This window comes from Lissotriton vulgaris, chromosome 5, assembly GCF_964263255.1.
Source record: "Lissotriton vulgaris chromosome 5, aLisVul1.2, whole genome shotgun sequence".
NCBI lineage: Eukaryota > Metazoa > Chordata > Amphibia > Caudata > Salamandridae > Lissotriton > Lissotriton vulgaris.
In genome coordinates this window covers 1,793,546,377-1,793,571,978 of record NC_141693.1, presented here as the reverse complement: position 1 = coordinate 1,793,571,978, position 25,602 = coordinate 1,793,546,377, and the positions used below count along the sequence as shown (strand labels likewise).

The following is a 25,602-nucleotide window of genomic DNA, read 5'->3' as shown; positions in this document are numbered from 1 at the left end:
AGGATATAGCCCAACATATAAAGGGGGTCCATTGTGGAAAAAGCGGATCTCTTGAAGTATTAACCAATAGTGGCCATTTACCTGGTACGCTGGGCAGAGACAGTGAAGGGTGGGGCAGCTGAGGGGGGAGAGTCTTCCAACAGAGTAATAGGAAGCCCTTCACAATCTTTCTCCTGTTAGCGGTGATACATAAGACACTGAAGTCACAGGTCTTAGATTCTAGTCAGTTTGGAATGCATTCCTTCAGGATCAGGGCTGCGAGGGAAGCTAGCAGACGGGGTGCGGGACCCCAAAGCATAATGGACTTGGGTAGATAGAAATCTGGTTGCTTCCTGCCATATATTATGGGGCGGGATTTGGGGGATGAGTAACTTTATTTCTTTTTCAGGTTCTATTCCCGGTCCACTGGTGACAGGAATTAAAATATGGAGCGTGGGCCACTCGTCCGTCAAGTGGGTGGAGCGGTATGCTAGGTCGAGCATTCATGTTGTTAATTTGGGTTTCAGTTCGGACTTGTATTCTATTTCATGGGTAGGAAATTGTGGCATGCAATGGAAGGAGCTTATACCGTGTTTAAACAAGCTGCTGGTGGGCGGGAAATGTCCGGATGTGCTCATTATTTATTTGGGGGAAAACAATACGGTAGTACAAAAGGGGGCAGCACTCACAAAAGCAATGAAAGAGGATCCCTGGCAGACTTGGAAGCTCTGGGCAGGCTGCTAAACCATGCGGACAGAGTTTGTACCCAGGAGAGTATGGCGAGGGTGCAGAAAAACTGTTGGCCATAGACAAAGCTAGGAACAAATTAAACAATGTAATGAGGGTTTTTTGCAGGGACAATGGGATAGAGCATTCAGATTTGAGATATGAGGACGTCTAATTCTTCAGAGGAGATGGTGTATACTGTAGCCTTCTAGTGTTTCACGGGTCTCGGACGAGACCCGGAAACACCCACAAACAATGTATCACCTTCTGGCCAGGCGTGGAAAGAAGGCTTTAAATAAAGGGACGGTGGTCGCTCGTGGCTTCCGGTCCGTACCTCCATAGCCTGTGTGTGGTCTCCTTCATTGTGTGTGTGAGTGCCCCGTTAGCCCACGGGCCCAAGTAGTTAGGGCCATGCCTTGCTCCCCTACACTGGCGACGAAGGTGGGGACACGAGAGAGAAACCCAGAGGCGGAGCAAGCAGTTGATACCTGAGTGGTGACGGCGTCCGCGTGAGTCGACACGTCGGAGGCGCCGTGGTGCCGGTGAGGAAGGGCCGCTGCGCGAAGAAGTACCGGTAAGCAGCGTGAGTGGAGCTGCATCAGGGACCGGCAAGTCGAGTGCCCGGTAGGAGCTGTGTGCGGGACCTGCGGCTGGCTGTGCGGAGGAGGAGGCCTGACTGAAGCCTTGTGGTGTGCGCGCATGCGCAGCGAGTGTGACGGCGTTTCCCTGGCGCCGGTGACGCGCGAAGAGGTCTCCGCTCGATGAAGGAGCGGCGGGGCCCCCCCACACGGCGCAATTCAGACCCGAGTGTGTGGAACACGCGCAGAGAAGGTGGCTGTGTATGAGGACTGCAAACAAGCATTGGCAAAGTGGAAAAATAACATACAAAGTGAAGAAAAAAAAAAACGAGCAGTTTGAACACAGGAATTACACGTGGAAGAGCAGGAACAGTGGGCAATTCATCAAGTAGAGCCTGCATAGACATTGCCACACTATCCAGACTAGGGGGAAGAAAAGGGTGGAAAGGAAAGCAGCTAAGGCCACAGGTGCTGGAACAGGCTGTTGCCCATTGTGAAGATGTCAGTACAGGATGCGGCAGCCACAGGAGGGGTCCAATAGGCCGCACCCCCAGCGCAAGTGGCAGGGCCAGCAGGACAACAGGCAGTGAGACCAGTAATTCAACAGTCGCCGCATTCGCAAATTAACCCAATTCCACCGTTCAGCGCGCTGATTGACCCAAGCACAGCAGCACCGAGATGGACAGTGTGGTTGAGCCGGCTAGACAATTACTTCACGGCGACACGTGAGAAAGACGATGAGGTAAAAAGATCCCTATTGTTGCACTTTGGAGGAGATGAACTCTATAAGCTGTTTACGCACTTACCAAACACCGGGACGGCAACAGTCTATGATGCAGCGGTGCAATCGCTAAATGCACATTTTGATCCCCAATTGAACCCCCACTATGAAAGATTCAAATTTAGACAGTCCAAACAAAGGGAAGGGGAAACAATGGACGCTTTCCACGCATGGCTAAGAGAACTGATAAGTACATGTCCGGACGACGATCAGACGAAGGAGGTAACAGCCAAACTAATTCAAGGGTGCAGAAGCAAGCACTTGAGAACACTGATCCTAAGACAATCACGCATCACACTTGATGAAATATTAATGCTAGCTAGGTCACACGAATTGTCAGATGCACGTGCCACAGCGATGGAAGCAGCGATAAACCCGTCCGCAAGCACGGAGGTGACCGTGAAGACGGAAAGAGTGGATGCCCTGCGAAGCAGCAACCGCGGTGGCAGAGGAAGATGGCCGACCCGGACACAACGCCGCACGCCATGCGGTGCCTGTGGCTATGAAGAACACAGCTAAAATGGCTGCCCTGCACGTGGCAAGGCGTGCGCCAAGTGAGGCGGGCTGAACCATTTCGCCAGCGTATGCAAGGGTAGTGCAAGAGGGAATCTCAGAGGTCAGGAAACTGCAGGAAAAAGGGCGCCGAACAAAGCAGTCAGGCAACTTACTCTGGATGACACCCGAGAAACGAATTCCTCGAGGGGAAACAGATCGCAGCCCCAATATCCGCAGCGACTAGACGACTCGTAAACGGATGATGAGGAAGAGTGCTATTACGTGTCATTAGTGAGTGAACTGAAGAGAAGGCGAAGGCCACAACCGAAATGTCAAATTCAGATCGACGGTTCGACAGTAACCGGAGTGATAGATACTGGAGCCATAATTAACGTAATGGGCAGTCAACACTATAAAGCATTAAGGCCAAGACCACAACTAGTGCCATTGAAAGCACGCATTCTAACATATGGCAGCACAAAGCCACTACCTCTGAAAGGAAAAATGACTGTGCAAGTAAAGGCAGAAGGGCAAGAGTTGACGACAACATTTCACGTAATTGATAGAGAGGCAGATCTGCTGATAGGGAGTCACACGGCGGAGGACCTCAAGTTAATTACTTTTGCAAATGTGGTGAAGGTGCTACACACTGAGGAAATCCTTCAAATGTTCCCGTCACTATTCCAAGGGCTAGGCACCATCAAAAGGCCGCCAGTCAAACTGCATATCGACAAGGCAATACAACCGGTGGCCTTACGACACCGGAGAATCCCGTTCCACTTCCGATCAGCAGTGGAACAAGAACTGAGGAACCTAGAAGAACAAGGGGTAATCGAGAAAGTGACCGGCCCGACTCCATGGGTATCCCCAATGGTGATTGCGGAGAAACCCCGCCAGCCCGGAAAAATCCGGATTTGCATTGATATGCGGATGCCAAACAAGGCGATCAAGAGGGAGAGACATCTTACGCCCACCGTTGATGACATCTTGACAGATTTGAATGGAGCACAGTGGTTCTCCAAGTTGGACCTTAATGCGGGTTATCATCAGCTCAAGCTAGCAGAAGAGTCGTTACATTACGACGTTTTCGACACACTTAGGGTTGAGACGGTACAAAAGGCTTAATTTCGGAATCACCTCGGCAGCAGAGATCTTTCAGAATACGATTAAGGAGATCCTGTCAGGACTGAATGGAGTACTAAATGTCAGTGATGACATTCTCATCCATGCGAAAACTAGTGAGGAGCACCACAGAAGATTGAAAGCAACACTCCGGAGGCTAGCTGAGTTCGGGGTCACGTTGCACAAGGAGAAATGTCAGTTCTTTAAACAGTCGATTGAGTTTTTTGGGTATGTGTTTTACTCGGAGGGAGTCAAGGTAGAACCCCGCAAATCATCAGCGATAAAATGTGCCCCAGCTCCGACGACTGCATCAGAGGTGAGGAGCTTCATGGGCATGGCACAGTACTGTGCCCGTTTCATTCCACAACTAGCCACGATCGCTGAGCCCCTAAGAAACCTGACGAAGAAAGAAACCTCGTGGAGATGGTCCAAAGTTGAAGCGGAGGCGTTCGACAAAATTAAAGCGGCATTGCTGGACAGCACAACAATGGCGTATTTTGACACTGCAAGGTCAACGGAAATTCTCGTAGACGCCAGCCCAGTGGGGTTAGGTGCGCTTCTCACTCAAGAATCGGAGCCCGGTGTGTGGGTTCCCCTGGCCTTTGCAAGTAAGGCCCTCACGGCAACGGAAACAAGATACTCTCAGATAGAGAGAGAGGCGTTAGCAGTGAAGTGGGCCTGCAATCATTTCCACCTATATATCACAGGACAGCCGTTCAGGATGGTCAGGGATCACCAACCACTCATACCGTTGTTCCGAGGGACGGCTCCACACCCTCCGCCTCGGATTGAGAGATGGGCCATTCAGATTCAACACTACCAAATGGAGTTAGTCTACAGGCCTGGAGCAAAGAATCCAGCTGACTTCCTGTCACGACATCCCCCGGAGGAAGGAGAGGCTGGGCGTGATCAAGAGTTGCAGACGGAGGAATTTGTGGACATGGTGTCACAAATGGCATGTCCCCAGGCATTATCAGCGGAAGACATTGCAAGCCAATATGACAATGATGCTGTCATTACCAGAGTCAGGACAGCTCTAGACGCTGGATCCTGGGAGAACTTTCTACGCAATGTCAGTGACTGGAGCGAAACAGATCGCAATCGTTTGTCTCAGGTCTGGAGGGTGCACAATGAACTAAGTAAGGCAAGTAATGGGCTCATACTGCTAGGGTCACGGGTAGTCATCCTGGTCTCTCTTCGCGACCATATTGGCCCACGAGGGGCACCAAGGAACAAGAAGAATGAAGGCGAGAATGCGGGAAAAGGTGCGGTTTCCCTACATGGACGAGAAAGTAGACGAAGTAGTAAGTAACTGCCGTGCGTGCCAGTTGACTAGTGCCCCAGATACCCCAGCACCGGTAATCACAGAAGAACCCTCCCCATCACCATGGAGCTGGATCAGCTTGGACTTTGGTAGTTTTCCCGATGGGCGGGTGGCAGTGGTGATGGTGGATAGCTACACCAAGTATCCTGTGGTAGAGATAGCCGCGTCCACCAGTTTCGCAAATATACAGCCACTGCTCAGTAAGACATTTGCAATGTTTGGCATTCCCCAGCGGATTAAAACAGACAATGGGCCGCCGTTTCAAGGTAGCGAATTTAAGGAATTTCTAAGGGATCTAGGGGTGAAACATCATCGAGTCACTCCTCAGTGGCCCCAGGCTAATGGAGAAGCAGAACGCTTCATGAGAACCGTTAACAAAACTCTGAGGATTGCAATGGTGGAAGGAAAAGACCCAGAGACAGCACTTCAACTGTTCCTATGGGAATATCGAAGCACCCCCCATAGCACCACCCAGAGGTCCCCGTGGTCGCTAATGTTTGCCGGACCTAGGAGAGATCGATTGCCCATGGCAGAGAATTGCAAGCCTGCACCGTATGTGCCCGCGGACACTCAAGAGAGAAGGAGGAGAACAACGAATGAGCGAGCCAGAAAAGGAGGGCTCAAGACAAAGAACTAAGCCCGGGAGACACGGTACTGCTGAGAACACGAAGACCCGGAGGGAAATTCCGGTCACCCTATGAGGCCGAGCCATGGGTCATCAAAACAACCAAAGGCACGGCAGTGACGACACAGAGGGATGAAGAGGAAGTAACTAGAAATGTGTCGTGGTTTAAACGTATTCCAGCGAGGCCCGAAAACCCACCAAGTTGCGAAAGACAGAACGTCGACGCTGCGGAACAATTAGAGAACAGCATCTGCGCAGAAGACACTGTCGACACACCTGAGTCTCCAAGACGGCCAGAGCCTGAGTAACGAGCAACCAGAGGAAATGGGGGCCACCATCAACGACCCAATCCTCGACCAATCGTGAGGCTGGCTGATTTTGCATGTCGACTCTTTTCGGATTGTTTCAGAAGAAAACAAAATACCAAGTTGGAAAGGGATGTAGCGTTCTAGTGTTTCACGGGTCTCGGACGAGACCCGGAAACACCCACAAACAATGTATCACCTTCTGGCCAGGCGTGGCCAGAAGGCTTTAAATAAAGGGACGGTGGTCGCTCGTGGCTTCCGGTCCGTACCTCCATAGCCTGTGTGTGGTCTCCTTCATTGTGTGTCTGAGTGCCCCGTTAGCCCAAGGCCCCAAGTAGTTAGGGCCGTGCCTTGCTCCCCTACATATACCTGTCTTTCATGGGAATGGAGCTTTTCCTGCTCCCGTTGAAGTTGGTGTTAGCCGAAGTGTTGGGGGGTCGAGTAACCAGGTACATTTCCCGTCTAGCTCTGTTATCGGCCAGGCAAGCAAACTCAGAATCAATGCCTTAGAGAAGCTACTGCAATTCTATTACAAAAGAGGCTGTAGCACCGTGGGCAGGGCATTACACTACGATTCACGCTCGCTTCTGATTGCAAATGACGTTTTATCATTATTACACATGCATAGCGTTTTTGCCAAAGCACTGAGCAAATAATAAGTAGGTGGACAGCTCGATTGCTGTTAGCAAGTAGGAGAACTCAAGATGTTCCTCTAGAAAGAGATGAATGGAACAAAGATTGGAAGTAGATTAGATGAAAAGCAGCAGAGCGATCCATGGCTAAGGAACTAATAGTGAGAACGACTGAAAACGTTACTAGGCACTGGAGGGGCAACAAACAGTTGTAGTGACGTGGCATATCTGTGTACCTGTCTGTAAGGAATTGCGGTGATGTAGTGCCATGTGGCGTCTGTGAAGGCATAGTAGGCATGCTGTGGAATGTTCAGTCTGTTTCTGTGTAAACGTGATGATGCATGGAATGTGTGTGTGCTGTGTGAAGGTGGTTAATTATAGTTAGAGGAAGAATGGAGCCCTAAATGAGCTATAACTGAACAGCCTAACACATTTCTTTTTTAAACTTGCCTGCTGAGTGGCTTTAGACTCTTGTGTGAAGAACCTATCATCCAACTAGACAGCTGCGGCCCGTGGAGGGAGTACCAGTGAGGCAGATAGACAGGGGGGAGGGGCAGGGTGGGGGGTACTAAACACCGGAATATGGATGCTTGGAGGTATAAATAAATAAAACGAATTTCGTAGCGCGCCCCTCCACGGGCCGCGGATGGTCAGGCACTTTGTGGCATTGAGAAACATTGCCCAAAGCTTTCCAGAACTTGTCAGAGACGTGTGATCCGTGTTCTACAAAAACAAAACATGGCCTAAATATTGAGAAACAAAATATGGAGAAGGTGCATATATAAAGGTAAGCCTAGATTTACTGTTTTAACTCCATGTACCTTGAAGATATACATATTTTGGCAATGTACATAGTAGTGGAGTTACTTACCTATGTATATTTAAGCTCACAATAAATGGGTAGTCAGTATTTTGTCCACAGTGGTTTGTAGGACGATATTCCATAATAATAATATTGGGCTTCATTTTTGCTGCCCCACTTTAGCTATGATTAAAGAAAGACATATTCTAAACAGAATATCTTCTAATGTGCATGTCATCTCTGATCTAGGGTTCCTTGCGTGGTGCTGGACACGACAGGGTGTACAATACCACTAGCCTTCCTAATCCCCTAGACTCTACCCTGCCTGAACTCTTAGACACTAGTCTTCCCATTCCCCTAGACACTAGCCTTCCTAATTCCCTAGTCACTAGCCTTCCTAATCCCCTAGACATTAGCCTTTCTAATCCCCTAGACATTAGCCTTTCTAATCCCCTAGACACTAGCCTTTCTGATCTTCTAGACACTAGCCTTTCTAATCCTCTAGATGCTAGCCTTCCTAATCCCCTAGTCACTAGCCTTTCTAATCCCCTAGACACTAGCCTTCCTAATCCCCCTAGACACTGGCCTTTCTTATCCCCTAGATGCTAGCCTTCCTAATCCCTTTAACACTAGCCTTTCTAATCCCCTGGATGCTAGCCTTCCTAACCCCTAGACACTAGCCTTTCTGATCCTCTAGTCACTAGCCTTCATAATCCTCTAGACAATCGCCTTCATAAATCCCTAGGCACTAGCCTTTCTAATCCCCTTAACACTAGCCTTTCTAATCCCCTGGATGCTAGCCTTCCTAAATCCCTAGACACTAGCCTTTCTGATCCTCTAGTCACTAGCCTTCATAATCCTCTAGACACTAGCCTTCATAATCCCCTAGGCACTAGCCTTTCTAATCCCCTTAACACTAGCCTTTCTAATCCCCTGGATGCTAGCCTTCCTAAACCCCTAGACACTAGCTTTTCTGATCCTCTATTCACTAGCCTTCATAATCCACTAGGCACTAGCCTTTCGAATCCCCTAGACACTAGCCTTGCTAATCCCCTAGACACCAGCCTTTCTAATCCCCTAGACATTATCCTTCCTAATCCCCTAGACACTAGCCTTGCTAATCCCCTACACACTAGCCTTGCTCATCCCCTAGACACTAGCCTTTCTAATCCCCTAGACACTAGCCTTTCTAATCCCCTAGACATTAGCCTTTCTAATCCCCGCCTAGACACTAGCCTTACTGAACCCCTAGTGCTCAGAATCCGATGCCTGATTAAAAAAAAATGAAAGGGTAATTGTGCCGTCAAGGGTTTTTGTTAAACTGTTGAATATTCAGAATTATATATTATTTTGTGGTCCTAAACATTTGACACCACTGATGCACAATTTGACTCAGACAAAGTTTTTAGACAAATAGAACTAATACCAGACGGTAATAAAAAGAGAGAGCAATAACAGGGTGTATGGAAAAGTTCTGTTTGTTTTAATTATTCACAAAACAAGAATAAAATATACATGGGTATACCATTTGTTGCAAAAGCTACAATAGGAAAAATATCAATAAAACAGCCTTTTTGCAGCAATTGTTGTAGCTTATCCACCTATTTACAGATTCTATCATTACAAGCGGTGGAACAAGCGCAGTCGACGTTTCGGTCTCTAGACTTGCGTTATGGAGACCATCCTCAGGACAAACAAATCAAATCATGAATACCCTTTCTTATAGATTAATGAAGATCATGGAGTTTAAATGGGCCTCAAATTCAAGTAGATGGTAGCGCTGAGTGCAATCATCTGTATATTTAAACGATTGGCAGGCCCTCGGTCACTTTTACATGAAGTTCACTTAACACAGCAGTCCTGGCTAAACAAAGGTCGAAGGCGATCCTCACAGTTCAACAGGCAGCAGCAATCCGGCAGAGATGCTGCCTGTTGAACTGTGAGAATCGCCTTCGACCTTTGTTTAGCCTGGACTGCTGTGTTAAGTGAACTTCATGTAAAAGTGACCGAGGGCCTGCCAATCGTTTAAATATACAGATGATGTCACTCAGCGCTACCATCTACATGAATTTGAGGCCCATTTAAACTCCATGATCTTCATTAATCTATAAGAAAGGGTATTCATGATTTGATTTGTTTGTCCTGAGGATGGTCTCCATAACGCAAGTCTAGAGACCGAAACGTCGACTGCGCTTGTTCCACCGCTTGTAATGATAGAATCTGTAAATAGGTGGATAAGCTACAACAATTGCTGCAAATAGGCTGTTTTATTGATATTTTTCCTATTGTAGCTTTTGCAACAAATGGTATACCCATGTATATTTTATTCTTGTTTTGTGAATAATTAAAACAAACAGAACTTTTCCATACACCCTGTTATTGCTCTCTCTTTTTATTACTGTCTGGTATTAGTTCTATTTGTCTAAAAACTTTGTCTGACACAAATTGTGCATCAGTGGTGTCAAATGTTTAGGACCACAAAATAATATATAATTCTGAATATTCAACAGTTTAACAAAAACCCTTGACGGCACAATTACCCTTTCATACCTATCGCCCAAGCCCTCAAGGGTATATTGGGTTGCTCATTCTTAGTTGACATGATTAAAAAAAAAAAGCAGGAGCCGACCCTAAAGCATAAGGGGGAAAGGATTGGGTAAACTCAAAAGAACGAGCGAAAGAGAGAGAGAGAGAGAGACAGATTGCTTCTTCTCGAGCAAACAACAACAAATATTTCACCGGAAAACAAATCAAGGTCTCTATCAAACATGAAGTGCGCCTCTTTTTCCTCTGCGTGAAATGTCTGAGGAAATGGGGTTTACATCGCCTGTTTTCTGCCATATGGGGTGCTAGCAATGCATAAGCATCACAGTGTCTGAGCTAGGAAAATGATCCCAAATAAAAAATGGAAAAACTGACACAGTCCAGGACTGGCATTTGGGCTCATCACTAAATTGCCAAATGGGGCTGTAATGTCCCATGACAGCAGAAGTCACAGCAGCAAACGAGAAGTCAGCTAAACTTTGACATCAGGAAACACACGACTGCAGCACACCGAACACAGACTGTAATATACACACATTTCATCACTGTGGCACTTGGCTACAGACTACAAATGATAGCAGAGCACAGAGGATGCAGAATGAAACATAGTAGCTAGCACCAGAGTCTTCTGCCAAATGGGCAGACTGCTTGGTGGGGCGGGGGTGGCGTAAGGGGATTGTGGAGTAATTACCAGAAGTAGCAACAAACAGCTGAAAGGTGGTGAGGTGTGTTTTCTGGTTCTTTGAGACCCAGATCACTTTGAAGGGCCATGAACTCTCGCGAGAGAACTTCAGATCTGAGGGATAGGTTGTGTGTGCCAAACGCTTAGGGCCATGAACTCGTATACAAGAACCGAACAGTTCGATACCAGTACAGGAGGGTCTGGCCTTAGCTCTGCCTACCGAGATTAGTTTGGGCGGTAAAGTGTATCAAGAGTTAAGTCTATTGAAGTGGTAAATGGCACCAGCCATTCACTGTCCCACAATAGCACCAAAAACACTGCTCCCATGGTCAACAGCACCATAAATACGATACCTTGTTCACCAGCACTGCCACCTTGGCGTTGCGCTTGATCTGCAGGTGTCGCTTGGTCACATACACCGCTGCTCTGGTCTTCCCGGATCCTGTTGGGAGCCAAATGATGATGTTTTTTCCCTCAAGCGCCGGCTGGATCACCTCCCATTGGTAATCGTACAGATCCATCCTTACCAGACACTGAAAAAGGTTCATAATTATTTTTTATCACAGATGCCCTTACTATTGTAATTTGTATGAACAAAAAGGATAATTGGACTCTGTAATCAATCCCCTAAACAGCAGCACAATCCCAAATGATCAACAATTTACATTATCTGATTTCTATAGATATTTATTTATGGGCATCGTTCGGAAGACATTTACCATTTGGTTTTTTTCTTCTAGTTGCAATACTTTTTTTAACTAAAATAAAGAGGACCACTTCTTATTGAATAATGGATTGGAAATTTGTTAAGCACTCAAAGGGTGCCCTGGCGGTGAACAAAAAGCTTAGTTAGGCAGAGAAGAGGTGGGTCTTCCGTCTTTTCCTGAAGTTTGGAAGGGAGGCTGATCGAATGTCAGCATGGAGGTCGTATGAGCCTTTGCTGGTGACCTTGGACAAAACACGGGCTCCTCACAGCTGAGTTTTAGTAAAAAAAGGAACGGGCAAGAGAATGTAGGAACTGGAGATGAGAGATCAAGGAGGGGAATAGCTTGTGAAACAAGGTGGCGGCTGGTGACATTTGAAAGTAGTGAAGCGTATAAGTTCAGGATGAGTGTCACCAATTTTGTATTGTGTCTCTATCAATAAGCTGGTGTCTGATGCACACTGGAGCAGCGTTACGCTTGCCCGACCTGCTATCCCACTCATAACTGCCCCCGTGGGTCACGCTGCTTGAGGCTTGGACCACAACAGGCACGGGTCTCTGGGGGGAGGGAGGCTGGTGCAAAGCTGAAAACCCCCAACCATCCCGTGCCCAGTCCACCTGGCATCTGTACTTACAGATGGCGAGGATGGAGCTAATGAAGACGTGGTTGGAGGCCACCCCAGGAAAAGGTTCTTCTCGAGGGAGAAAGAAGATGAGGCCGAGCCCCCCCGTCCCTACACGTGCCACGGTCCCCGGGTGTCTCACATATGTAGATGTTGAGCGTGGAGTTGTACAAGACGTCCATCTCGGGGGCCTTGGGGCGCAGGGAGTGGCTCGCTGGCTCCTCAGCGGGCACCTGGGGGAGCAGGAAGAGGCGCGGCCGGGATTAATAATTCACAGGCCGCCGGGTCCATCGCGCCAGTCCCCCGCCGGGTCCACGCGGGGGGGTGGACTTTGTACACGCCACACATCCTTTCTGGAAGGCGCGGCTCATGCAGAACGAAGGGTGCACCTTCTGTTAACTTTTCACCTGTGCTAAATCCACCCAGATCTACAGAATAATGACTCGTATTAGTGCAATAAAAAAGGCATCACGTTCCAACGGTGGCATCTTCGGACCCTAACCTCACTTCCTGAGTTAAATGCTAAGAACACTATCCCTAGATATGCACTAACTAACACTGTACCGTTGATTGCACCCCATCAGATCCGCCCTGGACCTCACCTTCGCCGACTCTCCCCGCGCTGCCGCTGCACAGCACTTGATACATGTACCGGGTACACGGAGTCAGAGCACTTTACATGCGACGTCGACGATAAATAATAAAATATAATAAAATAAACTTACCCTGGCTTCAGTTCCTGCTTTTCTCCCGATACTGCAGACTCCCGACTCCCGCCGTCCTGGATTTTGAATTCCTCTGACGTCTGGTTTGGGCTCTCGTCAACAGGATCAGGAAGGCTGCAGGCAGCCTCCTTCCCCTCCACCGCAGCCAGCGCTGTGATTGGTTCGGCCGGCTGCCCCAACCACGTCATTTCTCTCTGTATGCTGCAGCATACAGAGAGACAAAGAGAGTGGGAGGTGTTACTCGAGGGCAGGGGGGAGCGGCTTGCCCACTGTTCTTAATACTGTCTGTTTGGCAGCCTCTCAGGCTGCCCAAACAGACAGTATTAACAAGAGTGAGCAAGCCGCTCCCCCCTGCCCTCGAGTAACACCGCCCACTCTAACTTCTGCTTTCTCGCTGTGCGAGAAGGCAGAAACAAATGGTAGTTATTATGGTAATAACTACCATTTGTTTCTGCCTTCTCGCATGGCGTGAAAGCAGTGGGGCGGCGCCCAAACGCCCCCATGGACGAACCGCCACTGGACTTGACATATTTCGAGGAGTGTGAGTGTACATCCTTATCCCAAAAGGATTAAAGATACTGCAGAATCTGCTGTAGATATGCCAGAAGCCCTAAGACTTGAGGCCTCAGTTGTTTGCCAAGAATAAGGCGTGCAGTGACATTCTCTATATGTTGCGGCCTGGACAGTGACTAGTCTGGGAGACCAACAAAGGGTACATTTCAGCAGCACATTGCAGCATTCAAAGCAAGATGAGATCAGTACCTGAACCACGGTTTTGTGGCAGTGGGAAGAGGGGGGTCTATTTCATGACTTTCATTATAAAGAAACAGGAGAAGGAGACGGAGAGTTTATTATGTGAAGAGTAGAGAAGAACTGGGCGTCCTGGTATAAGAGCAGTGGAATGTTGAGAGCTCAATTAAAGACAATGGAGTCGCTCCAAGCTTATAATGGCTGGTATAAGCATTCTACTTCAACATTCCAATGTTTGTCTTTCGGTTTCTCCCTTTTTAATTTAGAACATTCTACCCTCATTATAGGCCCTTGCCCGGGCATATAACTAGTATTTAGGGCCTTTACCAACGGGCATAGCCTTCGGCAGCAGGCTACAACATCGCAGGATGAGGGCTTCTGAGCAGAGCTTTGAGCCCTGGCACTCATTCCTTTACAAAATAAGCACTGGGTGATGCCCACTACCAAAGCTCTTTTTGAGCCCAGGACTGATTGACATCATCAGACTTTTGACTCTGGAGAGAGAAAAGCAGAAAAGGGGGAAGAACGGAATAAGAGAAAGTTGGAATAACAGGGATGAAAGGAGAAACCAGAGATGAAGAAAAACCTGCAAGTTTTGTGGTGGATACCAAAGGCATGAAGTGGAAGCAATGTTGATGCAGGTTTTGCAGGCCCGACCCTTTTCTCTCCCAGCCTGCTTTGTCGAATTAATTTGTGCTATTGTTATAGTGCTATTCATTTTTGTGAGGAAAACTCTGTGATGCTCCTTAGGGGTTGGGACAACTCTGCCTCATAAGTATAAGTAGTTAGGGTGCTGAGTGTCACTTTTCCTAGTATCCTTTTCAGACAGTCGTATATTTCTGAGTCCTTCTTTTTCTCAAAGTTAAGAGTCCTTGTTCTAAGTAAATTCCACAGTTTAAAAAAAATAGAGGTCTTTTAAAGCACGGGTGAATTACAAACATCATATTGGCAGATTATCATTTCCAAATATATAGTTCGTAAAACCTTTTCACATGTTAGCCAACACATATTTCAAATTCATATATAGCCTGTGAGGTGGGAGCTTTTTCAAGGCTAAATCTCAACACATACTTTGCTAAATTGTACTTTCTTCACAAAAAATGTCACAGCCCTTATCAAAATGTGGTGCTCTTAAAAAAAGAAAACATAGTGCTCATGGACTGTTGTCTTAAGGGTGGTGCTCGTGCTCAAGAAAACATTCGTTTTGGTTAAGAGAGCCCTTAATCCCCTAGAGAAGATTTTTGTTTTCTTTAAATATAAAATGAGCGCAAGCAGAGACAATGTAGATGTTTTTAGACAATCTTTTAAAATCAAGTGGTTTTGGGATCTATTATTCGAATTTAGGCATAGTTAACGACCACTGGCACATAAGATTAAATTAAAAATGTTAAGTTTCTTACCTTGCCGCAAGTAGAGATGCAAATATCAAATCCTGTATTGCGTCTTAATTTTAATCTGTAGAGAGAATATGATGAGGTAGGTATAAGACTTCATGTATAAAAGACTTATATGTTACCTGCTAAAGACAACAGGTTCAATATTGTTAAGTGTTATTTTCTAAAAAAAAAAACCTGTATTTTTTGCATATTATGTACCTTACCCTGTTGATGAGGGGCTTGGTACTTATCCAAGTGTATACAGGCAAGGGGCAATATCTAAACGTACGCGGTACCGACACACAAGCATATGCATCACGTGGCTTTTTTACAAGCCTTCCGTAACTCCCGGAAGACTTCATGAGTACTGGTGACAGGGCCGGACTGACCGTTTTTGCAGTATCCTGCAAATATCGGCCCCCAAAAAAACAAAAGCAGCACGCAGGTGTTTTCAGCCTCCCGGAAGTGCTTCCCCAGGGGCTGGTCTAAGAAAATTGCCAAGGCTGCTATGGGTTCCCAGTCCGGCCCCGAGGAGTTGCTCCATGAGGCGCCACGGCCTTGAACCACAACTATCCTAGTGTGTGGGTACCGCGCATATTTAGATATAGTTCCTTGTCTGTATACACATGGATAAGTATCAAGGACCCTCGACAACATTTAAAAAGCACTGTCACATTTAAAAACCATCCTCACATTTAAAGATCCTCCTCACATTTAATGATCGCTCACATTTAAAGAGAATCCTCACATTGAAAGAGCTTCCTCTCATTTAAAGATCATCACATGTAAAAGGCATCGTCACATTTAAACAGAATCCTCAGATTTTAAGAGCATTGTCACATTTAAAGACCATTCTCATACTTAAAGATCATCGTCACATTTAAAGACCATCTTCACATTTAAAGAGCATTGTCACATTTAAAGACCATCCTCAAATTTTAAGAGCATTCTCACATTTAAAGACCATTCTCATACTTAAAGATCATCTTCACATTTAAAGAGCATTGTCACATTTAAAGGCCATCCTCACATTTAAAGAGCATTGTCACATTTAAAGACCATCCTCACATTAAAAGAGCATTGTCACATTTAAAGACCATCCTCACATTTAAAGAGCATTCTCACATTTAAAGAGCATTGTCACATTTAAAGACCATCCTCACATTTAAAGAGCATTGTCACATTTAAAGACCATTCTCATACTTAAAGATCATCGTCACATTTAAAGACCATCTTCACATTTAAAGAGCATTGTGACATTTAAAGACCATCCTCACATTTAAAGAGCATTGTCACATTTAAAGACCATCCTCACATTTAAAGAGCATTCTCACATTTAAAGAGCATTGTCACATTTAAAGACCATCCTCACATTTAAAGAGCATTGTCACATTTAAAGGCCATCCTCACATTTAAAGAGCATTGTCACATTTAAAGACCATCCTCACATTTAAAGACCATCCTCACATTTAAAGAGCATTGTCACATTTAAAGACCATCCTCACATTTAAAGAGCATTGTCACATTTAAAGAGCATTGTCACATTTAAAGACCATCCTCACATTTAAAGAGCAGTCTCACATTTAAAGAGCATTGTCACATTTAAAGACCATCCTCACATTTAAAGAGCCTATGTGGCATATGTTCACACTGTCCACCAGTGCGTGGTCACCGACTTCAGTCCGTCCGCCAGCGCCTCACACACTGCACGCACATGCCCACGTCCCCCCTCCTCCTCACTGCCCGCAATCACCAGGGAGTCCTAATGCCCGCCACTGGCAGCTCCTCTTTTATTATTCTGAGGGACATATCGATGATCCGTCGGATCAATGCCGGTTACAGCTCCTCACACTCGCCTGTAGTGCGAGCTGATCACATTGCCCATTAATGTGACTCTTTCACGCTGCCATCATTACATGCTTTTCACAGTGCCAGTTTATCACGTCCTCGCCAGTGACAGCTTTTTATAAGGTCCTCAAGTGCAAGCTTTTCACAACACTCACTAGTGATAGTGCACGCTTCTCACAACACTCACTAGTGATGGTGCAAACTTTTCACCACACTCACTAGTGATAGTGCAAACATTTCACCACACTCACTAGTGATAGTTCCATACACAGTTCAGCAGTGCCAGCTCCGTGTTGCTCACTATTGCCACAAAGGGACGATGGAACGGGCAGTTCTAAGTCCTCAAGCAGTGACCAATGTCTGCACAATGTGTGCCCTGGCCACCGTGCCAACGAGCGCTTTATAGAACGTGTAGCTCACCTGTCACCTCTTCAGGCCGCCGTCTCTCTTCCTGAGTCTCCGCGGGCTCTTGTAAGACTGCCAGCACTCTGAGGCGTGAGCAGGAGTCTCCCGATTTAAAGGGCTCTGGTGTTTTTTCACGAGGTAGTTTCCTTGTCACCCAAACAGGCAGTGGGTATTTCCAAGTTCCCCCTGAAAAAGGGGTTTTCGACGTGTAACCCGTGGCCCCTCTACTATGACAAAGATAAACGTTTCACATGGGCGTATGAACAAAAGCATTTGTACGAGTTCAGTATTGGAGGACTTGGAAAAGATACTGTGTGGTTGAAGTCTCGAATCCCCTTCCAAGCACCCCATCAGATGTCATACTCGGAAACCGAAAGTGAATCTGCTGTTAGGACCTGGGAAACTGTAAATGAAACAGCACCGGTTTCTCCCTAGTAGGAGAAATAATGCTACGCCATTAGGGGAGTGGCTTTCATTGGTGCAGCAGGTGCAGTGGCACCGGGGCCGATTGTTCTCTGAAAATTGCGGTCTTTTACTATCCCAACAGCAGTCAAAGGGGCAGTTTCCTTCCGTGCAATAGGTCCCATCCAATCCTTGCTTCGCTACTGAAGGCAGTGGCTGCTGTCGGCTAAATCCGGCCTGTACAGAGCGACTCTCACGGGCTGAGTTGCACTTTGGAAAACGGAAGTGTATCAACACAATTCTCCCGATTCAACTTTATTTATTTATTCATTCAGGGTTTCCGGAAAACCTGGCAAGATGTTATAGATTTTAAAGCAGGGGCGTTACAAGCCGCTGGAGCGCAGAGGGGGGCCAACTCTTGGGGGTAGGGTGACCAACTGGAATAGGTGCAAATTCAGGACGGTGAGTGTAAAAATTCAGGCAGGACAAAGGGTCAAAATTCAGGAAAAAAATTCAGGACAAAAGGTCAAAATTCAGGACAAAACTTCGGGACAAAAGGTAAGTTTTACAGATGCGTCAGAGGTGGTCGCGCAATAGTATATACGCAAGTAAATAGACAACCATCTAAGTACAGTCAAAATAGGTTTATATTAGGTTGAGACAATCGTGCACTTCACGGTTTTTCAGTATGGCTGCAGCTTGCTGCCTTAGACAATTCAAAATTCGCATCTCGCTCCAGCAGGTACATTAATCACCAGACAATGGTGAACCACACCTGAATATAAGTGAAGCCGCTTTTATTGTTGATTGAAAACTACTGGATATATAAGGAACTTTGCAGTGCCAGCCCCCAGTAACAAAACCGCTCCCCCCCTTTCCAGCCTCCCAGGGAAACACCCGATGCCAGGTCCGGCCAGTCCTGCCTTGCTATCACCCTTCAATGGTGCCCCTCATCTTCACTTAGACCGTCTCTCATGTGTATTTAATTTCTCTTATAGTGTGACTCATCCCAATTATGTAGGACAGGGTGTCCGAGTGCGTTACATCACACGCATTATATAGAGACAATGACTCATATTAACGTGAAAGCCAATGTATAGGAAATGCTACTTAAGATAATGGTGCTACAAGGTGTAATCATTCTTTTATCTATTATTCAGTCTTTCACCATTCATTCTGTCCTTTCATCTATGTGCCCATTTATATCCAAACATATTCAACCATTTGCAAACCTATCCACCATATATCCTTCCATCCATCATTACACTCATCCATCCCTCCATCTACCCTTTCAGTCATCCATCCATTATTCATCTACCCACCATTTCACCCCATCCATCCGTACAGTCATCCATCCACTCTTTCACCCATCCATCTATTCACTCATCCATCCAGCCATTTACCCTTTCACCCATCCAGCCATTCATTCATTCACTTACTCATCCATCCACCCAGTCACTTATCCTTCCACCCATTCACCCTTTCAGTCATTCAGCCTCCCTTTCTCTCTCCATCCCCCTTTGACTTATCCATCCATCCATCCATCCATCATCCACCCATCCATCTACTCATCCATTCATTTATTCCATCCATTGATCCATCCATCATCCATCCTTTCACTCATCCATCCAATCGTTCTCTCATCCATCCACCCTTTTACTTCTTCACTCATCCATCCATCCTTTCATACACCCATCCACCCTTTTACTCATCCCTCTACCCTTCCACCCATACATTCATCTATTTACCTATTCCCTCATCCATCTTTCCACTCATCCATCCATCCGTTCTCTCATCCACCCACCCTTTCACTTCACTCATCTATTCATCCTTTTGTCCATCTACTACTTTCCCTCATCCATCCATACATTCACCATTTCACTTATCAATTCAATCCATCCATCCTTTCACTCATCTATCCACCCATTCACTCGCCCATCATCTAAGCTTTCACTAATCCATCCTTTCATACACCCATCCACCCTTTTACCCATCTATCTACCCTTCCACCCATACATCCATCTATTTACCTTTTCCCTCATCCATACTTCCACTCATCCATCCATCCTTTCTTTTATCTATCCATTCACCCTTTTATTCATCCATTCATCCTTTCAGTCATCCATCCAGCCATTCACACATTCCTACACTTATTTACTCACCCACCTTTTCACATTATGAGCTGAGCCTTTGTCAACAGAGTTGCAGACAGAAGAGGCCCGTGAAGAACTTCACCCTCGCTGTAGTTCCTAAAGCAAGGGGTTGGGTGGGGTGGGGGAAAGTTCACTATGCCCCTGCACATAGGCAGTCTGAAAACATAGAAGTCATGAGTCACACATGATGCACAGTGCCAGGATGTGAGGTGACTGTTACATGGTGTTGTTTCCAGGGCTTGAAGTGGTGTAAAAAAAACTGGGGGGTCTCTTCAAAGGGGGTGTTCGATGTAATTAGGGCGTAGTTTAAAACACCTAGGCAAAAAATCAGCGCTAGCATAGTGTTCCGCCCGACTGGAATTATGTTGTTTCTGTCATTGCATCCAGATATATAATACAACAAGTATCATTACACCAACAAAAACCAGGACTATTGGCTTTGTCAATGGTTGTTAGTTGCTTAAAATAAAAAAAAAAACAGCAACCATGGCTTTGTTGGATAAAATATTGAAAATACTTCAGTTAAAAAATGATGAGACAGTGAAAGAACGATAACCCGTTCTTTTTAACTTATTTTACAGGCTTCTTTATATAAACAGTTTTCTTACGTTGCTAAAGTTGCAGCATTAGCGTTTTGCCTTTTATTTTACAGAACGTCCTGCTGTACACCGAGGCATGAGGAGGCCGCCACATGATTTACCAGCCCAGACTGCCCCATTGACATTCCGTATGTGGCAATCATCAGCCCCATACAGAATGACAATGGGCGGGGAGGGGCTGCTCTTTTGCTCAAGGAGGAGCGCGAGGCGCCCCATCAGGAAGGTGAGGCCTTTCACAGGGGAGCAGTGCTGCTCCCTGTGATGGCCAAAATTACTGACAAAAGGTGTCCGTAAAAGGTTTCCTCACGGACAACGGACGGGAGGTCCAAATTACGGACTGTCCGTGAAATTTACAGACGGTTGGTCACCCTTGGGAGGGAGATTGGGGAGAGAGGGCGGGGCTGGGGGCCTCAATCAGGCCTAAGTCAATGAATATCTGAGATATGGGAGACTCAAAGCCAGGTATCATACTAAATAAACATTGTAAGGCACCATTAAGGTAGTGGTGCAGAAGAGAAGGCGCCAGGCTACATATCCTATTATCCTACATTTGAAGAGTAGGTTTATTGTACATATACAGAAGGGCAGCAGCAGTCTTATGTTATGCTTGCTCACTCCAGGTCCAAGTAAATGTGTTTTCATCACTAATATATCAGATGATCTCACAAGAGGCGCGTTCATCGATTTGGTGGCTAGTAGTAGTATGTACCGCATGTATCGCACAGTAGCAGCTGCCATCTACGGGCGGATGGGGTGGGAGTAAATGTAAATGTAAATTGATACTTGTATAGCGCACTACTCACCCGCAAGGGTCTCAAGGCGCTTGTACGAATACCACTGTGGAACCCATCCTGGCTTTCCCTGTGAGGCGTCCACTCCTGGGCACCCCCAAGGTGGAGGCCAGGCATCCTTAGCGTTGTGGGGGCCGTTGTGGAGATTAAGCAAGCTATTGCCCAGAGTGCAGAGTGGGACTCCATGATTGGAATAGGCACCGGGGCGAGAATTATCAGGTCCGTGGAATTTTTGAGCCCAAGACCTGCCGAGGCGGGGAATTGAACCCTGGTCCCGGGCTAGACCTCTGCATCAGGGTCTGCCGCTCTAACCATTGAGCCGCACATCTGTAAAATATTATTTAAAAAAATAAAACGTATCTAACTAGGTGACGTCCTCGCCCCAGACCACAATTGAACCGGATGCTGGAACTCCCTTGGCCAATCCTCACGCTGCTCTCACCAGAATGAGACTAGCACTAGGATTGGTGGGAGCGGCAGACTGCTAAAAACTCTGTTATTCCAGTCAGCATTTGAGTAACCCCTCCTCCCTGGTTACCGTATTTTGTCAAAGAGCGCCATGAAACCGTTGGTGAACGTGCGCGGTACAAATATTTTTAACGTAACGTAACGAGCGGCCTCACTCTGCGCTCCACAGCCCTCTGGAGGCTTTGGCTTGCTCTAACCAGCTGGGTATGACATGTTTAAAGTGTAATTGTGTGGGTGGCCTTCGCATGACGACTGGCCAAAAGGAAATGCACACTTTAAACAGTGCAATACCAGCCAACCCTCTTCCATACTGCTGTATCTTAGCAACATATAATTTTTTAACAAAGGAGGGATGGAGAGGGAAAAGTGGATTCTGTCTCCCCTGGCAACTATCATAAACAAAAGGAATCCACTAGGTGGACGGCGGTTGTTACCACAATGGTGGGGAGCAACCAGTGTTGTTAAAATACCCCTCACACACCAACAGGCCCCTTGGTGTCATGCTTCATCATCGGGGTCTTCGCAAACCTCTACGGAATGCGGCGTGCTACGACTTCACGACTACGCAGGAGCACTTTATGAGTGAACTATGTGTTTGGTGTGTGAAGGTACCAATAATGTGAGTGGTGAGGTGAAAAGTGAGGAATTAAAAAATACCTGGCACGTGAGTGCTGAAAAAAATTTTTATTTAGTCTCCGGCTGGTATTATTAAAAAAAGTGCTAGAGTGGTTGTGGTTTACTAATTAGGGTAACCCAACCAAATTAGTGCGTCGACATGTTTCGGAGTACTGGAACTCCTTCTTCAGGACGGGAATATGCACTACTTATCCCCACCTTACTCACATGTGTGTAGATATTAAAAATTGTGCTCTACAAAAATAGATATGGTGAATAATGTACCTATCTATGTTGGATGTACGGTCCGTTGCGCCCAGTTGGCGGTTCAGGATACCTGTAAACAGAAAGGTTATGTAAAACAAGATGGCACATATTGTTGTGTCCATACTGTGCTAAAAAACACAGAAGGGTCATAAGGAACAAAAGTGAAGGTCCAGGAACCCTAAAAAAATTTTTACTACTAAGCAAGATAATACATATTTTTATGTTACTACTGTGTAAATACACAGAAGGGTAACAAGGAACAAAAGTGAAGGTCCAGGAACCCTAAAAAGAAAAAAACGAACTACATATAGATTGAGACACACACACACATTCAAAATATCAGATAGGTCTTAGAGGGTATGGTTTGTGACCCAAATGCGTAGCTTACTTATTAATAGAGGTCCAATGGCCTCATGAGCCACAGCGTGTTGGGGCGTGGTCCGTTCTACCCGATATGGCAACCTGTGAGGTATTTAAGGGAATGGATCAAAAGGTAGTAATACCTCGGTAAAAATAGATCACACACCTTCAGGTTTGTTCATACATCCATACACACTCACGGTTCTGCACAGGGCTGTCTGGCTTGTTCCCCCTCCACGCGGCTCCGACGAGTGAGGTGGTGAACTAGGGAGCGAGTTTAAATAGTCTCAAAAGACCTCAATTAGCCCCTAATGGAAAACGGAAAAAGCCCATACTTGGTCCGGTCCCCTGGTTTGCTATCCGCATTTGCGTGCACCGGGAAGGGTGTTCCCGTGTGAATGCGCATGTGCGGAGGAGCAGTGTTGCGCATGCGCCCATGCTCTTTCGGTTAGTGGCAGCACTGAGTCGCTTCGCGCATGCGCGAAATCTAGATCCAGTGTCTGCCACCGCGCGCATGCGCAGTGACGGTGTTGTGGCCTGTAATCGACTCGATTTTGCTGAGAAACCTCATGTATTACCAAGGGGCGAGTTGTGATCCCTATGGTGACAGCGAAAAGTATAAGCCGCCTATACCCGAGGGTCCTGATAAAATTATGACCACATGCATGACCCGGGTACAGTGTTGCATCCCTCTGAAACCCTCCTCCCCCACAGGGCCTTAGGGCGTGGGCAGGTTATACCTACCCTATCCCTTATATTATTTCTTAACCTTAAGTCTTAACACTGTCCTCTACACTGGCTCAATATTCAGATGGGTGATGCAAGACAGATTAAAAGCCAGGACTGTGCATGGTAAGGGATGCAACGGTGCAAAAGGCTTTTATACTCTCTTACTTTAGATTATATTAATAGATGGGCAAATGCTTCGAGAGACTGCATGCTTTAAATTAGTTTAAATCAGTGGGTGACATAGCTTTGTTGTCGACAATAAGTATAAACAAGAATATGCCTCACTTCTAGTTACGACATAACAAAATTTCCAAGCTATCCTTAAGGAAATTTACAGTTCAATTAAGGACACTAACATGAGGATTATCCTACCCAGACAGATTTTAAACTGGAGTGTGATGACGTGAATTGGAAGTGGGTAGTTGATGGCCACCCTCTTTTAGCCAGTGCTTTGTCTGTATTACTGTTGACCGGTTGCAGTTTTATTGAGTTGTCAAGCTCATGGTTTCATTGAGTGGTTTCCAACAGTGTTGTGGGGTTCTACAGGGCCCCTCCACAAAAGCTTTCATCTTGACTTACACATTTAAAATTGCCATCTTTTTAGTCGGTGACTTTTTACGTGCTTTACACATACATAACATACTCAGAAAGTGTTCTGCTTGCAAGCACATTTCTTCATAAGCATTTTATCAAGACACTTGTTCAAGGCTGCAAGAATCAGAAAGACAAACACACACATCAGCATTGCACCTCTGACACAGGGCGAATTGAACTAGACTTTTTTTTATATAAACTGCCTCTGAACCAAGTTCCTCAGAGAAGCACTTCCATGGATTATCCTGGACGTTCGCCTATGTCTAAGTCCCTGGCTTGTTGACTCTATCACTATCCAGCAAAGGACAGCACCTGTTCTACGCCAGACTGGCTTCACACACGGGTTATGGGGAGTTATGTTGCATTCTCACTATGCTCTCTATATTATAGATAGTGTTAGGTAGCCATGGAAAGAGCTAGAAAATGACATCATGGGGGAAAGTCCGTGGTGGGCGTCAAGGGGCGTTCCACCCACACTGTGATTGTGTATTTTAGGGACAGCACCCCGGGGAGAAGATAGCGAAGCGAAGGCGAAGGCGAAGAGCGCAGATGGCATGAGCAGATGTCCAGAGAGAGAGATCAGAGCGCAAGAGAGCAGTAGGCCGAGGACCCTTAGAGAGCGGATGGGTAGGCAGAGAGGGTACTGCTTCTTAAACTTAAGTTACCTTTAGAGGCTAAGAGAGTTTGAACTTCTTAGGGAGTCAAACTGCTGACACCTTTTTAGGGTACTAGGAACTTGCGAAGTAGGGATGTCACTTAGTATAGAGTAGGGACAGATTTAACTTGTATTCTTTTCTTTTAGATGACGCAACGGAACCACATCATATCTATGCTTTTAGTTTGTTGATTCTGGAACTGACTTTAATTGTATTCGTTTGTAGACTGAGGTTCTTTAGGGAATTTATGTTCCTTTTAGTTCCTGTATATTTGTTGAATTTATCCTGAGAGGATTGTATTTGCAACTTTTCTTAATTTTATATTAAACTTTTAAACTTCATCAGTTGTAAGTGGTTCTTCAGAGTTGCGTCAGTTTATGGGGTTTATCTAACCTATGCGGGGTTTGTCTTTTACTCAATGACAGAAAACAACCGATCCAAAATTAGCGAATGAGATAAGTTATCAAATTGATCATAAAAGATATTAAAATCTCATTCCCCGCAGTTGGTAGCAGAGGATGGTTTTCTTCTTGAGGAAGACAACCTAGGTCAGGTCTAGATTACCCCAAGGTCCCTAGTCATCGACGACCAGAAGAAGAATCCCTGCCGAAGAAGGTGCTGACGGTGCGTCGAGAGAAAAGCAGCAGAATCGGTCGAGAGTGAGTATAAGGGTCATGCGTTGCCAGATTGCGGTGTTTTATGTTGTACCTATGTTGTAATGTCAAGCGGAGTTGAATGCCTGTAGTGTGATTGAGGGAAGGTTGTGAGCGCGCGCAACCGGATAAAATCTTATGTCCAGAGAGGGCTTAAGTGGTTCGGGTGTATCGAACACCCAGAGTAATTTGTCTACCATTTAAAGGGGGTCATGAGGTACCATTGATCGCCCGCAGACCGATGATAGGGGGAGCGTTTGAGTGAGTGTATGAGTAACGGACGCTGGTCG

At 46.2% G+C, this 25,602-nt stretch overlaps 1 protein-coding gene across 2 annotated transcripts in view; it reads right to left on the bottom strand.

Moving 5' to 3' along the window:
- Positions 1-17,202, bottom strand: part of LOC147717192 (ATP-dependent RNA helicase DHX58-like) — a 96,142-nt gene extending 78,940 nt beyond the window's left edge. Inside the window, exons 1-3 of one of the 2 annotated variants that reach the window (XM_086924143.1) lie at positions 17,041-17,202; positions 14,797-14,851; positions 10,949-11,128 (exon numbers count right to left, since the gene is read on the bottom strand). In XM_086924143.1, coding sequence (XP_086780269.1) covers positions 10,949-11,116 — 168 coding nt within the window. In that variant the 5' untranslated portion in view covers positions 11,117-11,128; positions 14,797-14,851; positions 17,041-17,202. The remainder of the gene's footprint in view (positions 1-10,948; positions 11,129-14,796; positions 14,852-17,040) is intronic. The other variant, XM_086924144.1, reaches the window with a different exon arrangement.
- Between the last annotated feature and the right edge of the window lie 8,400 nt (positions 17,203-25,602).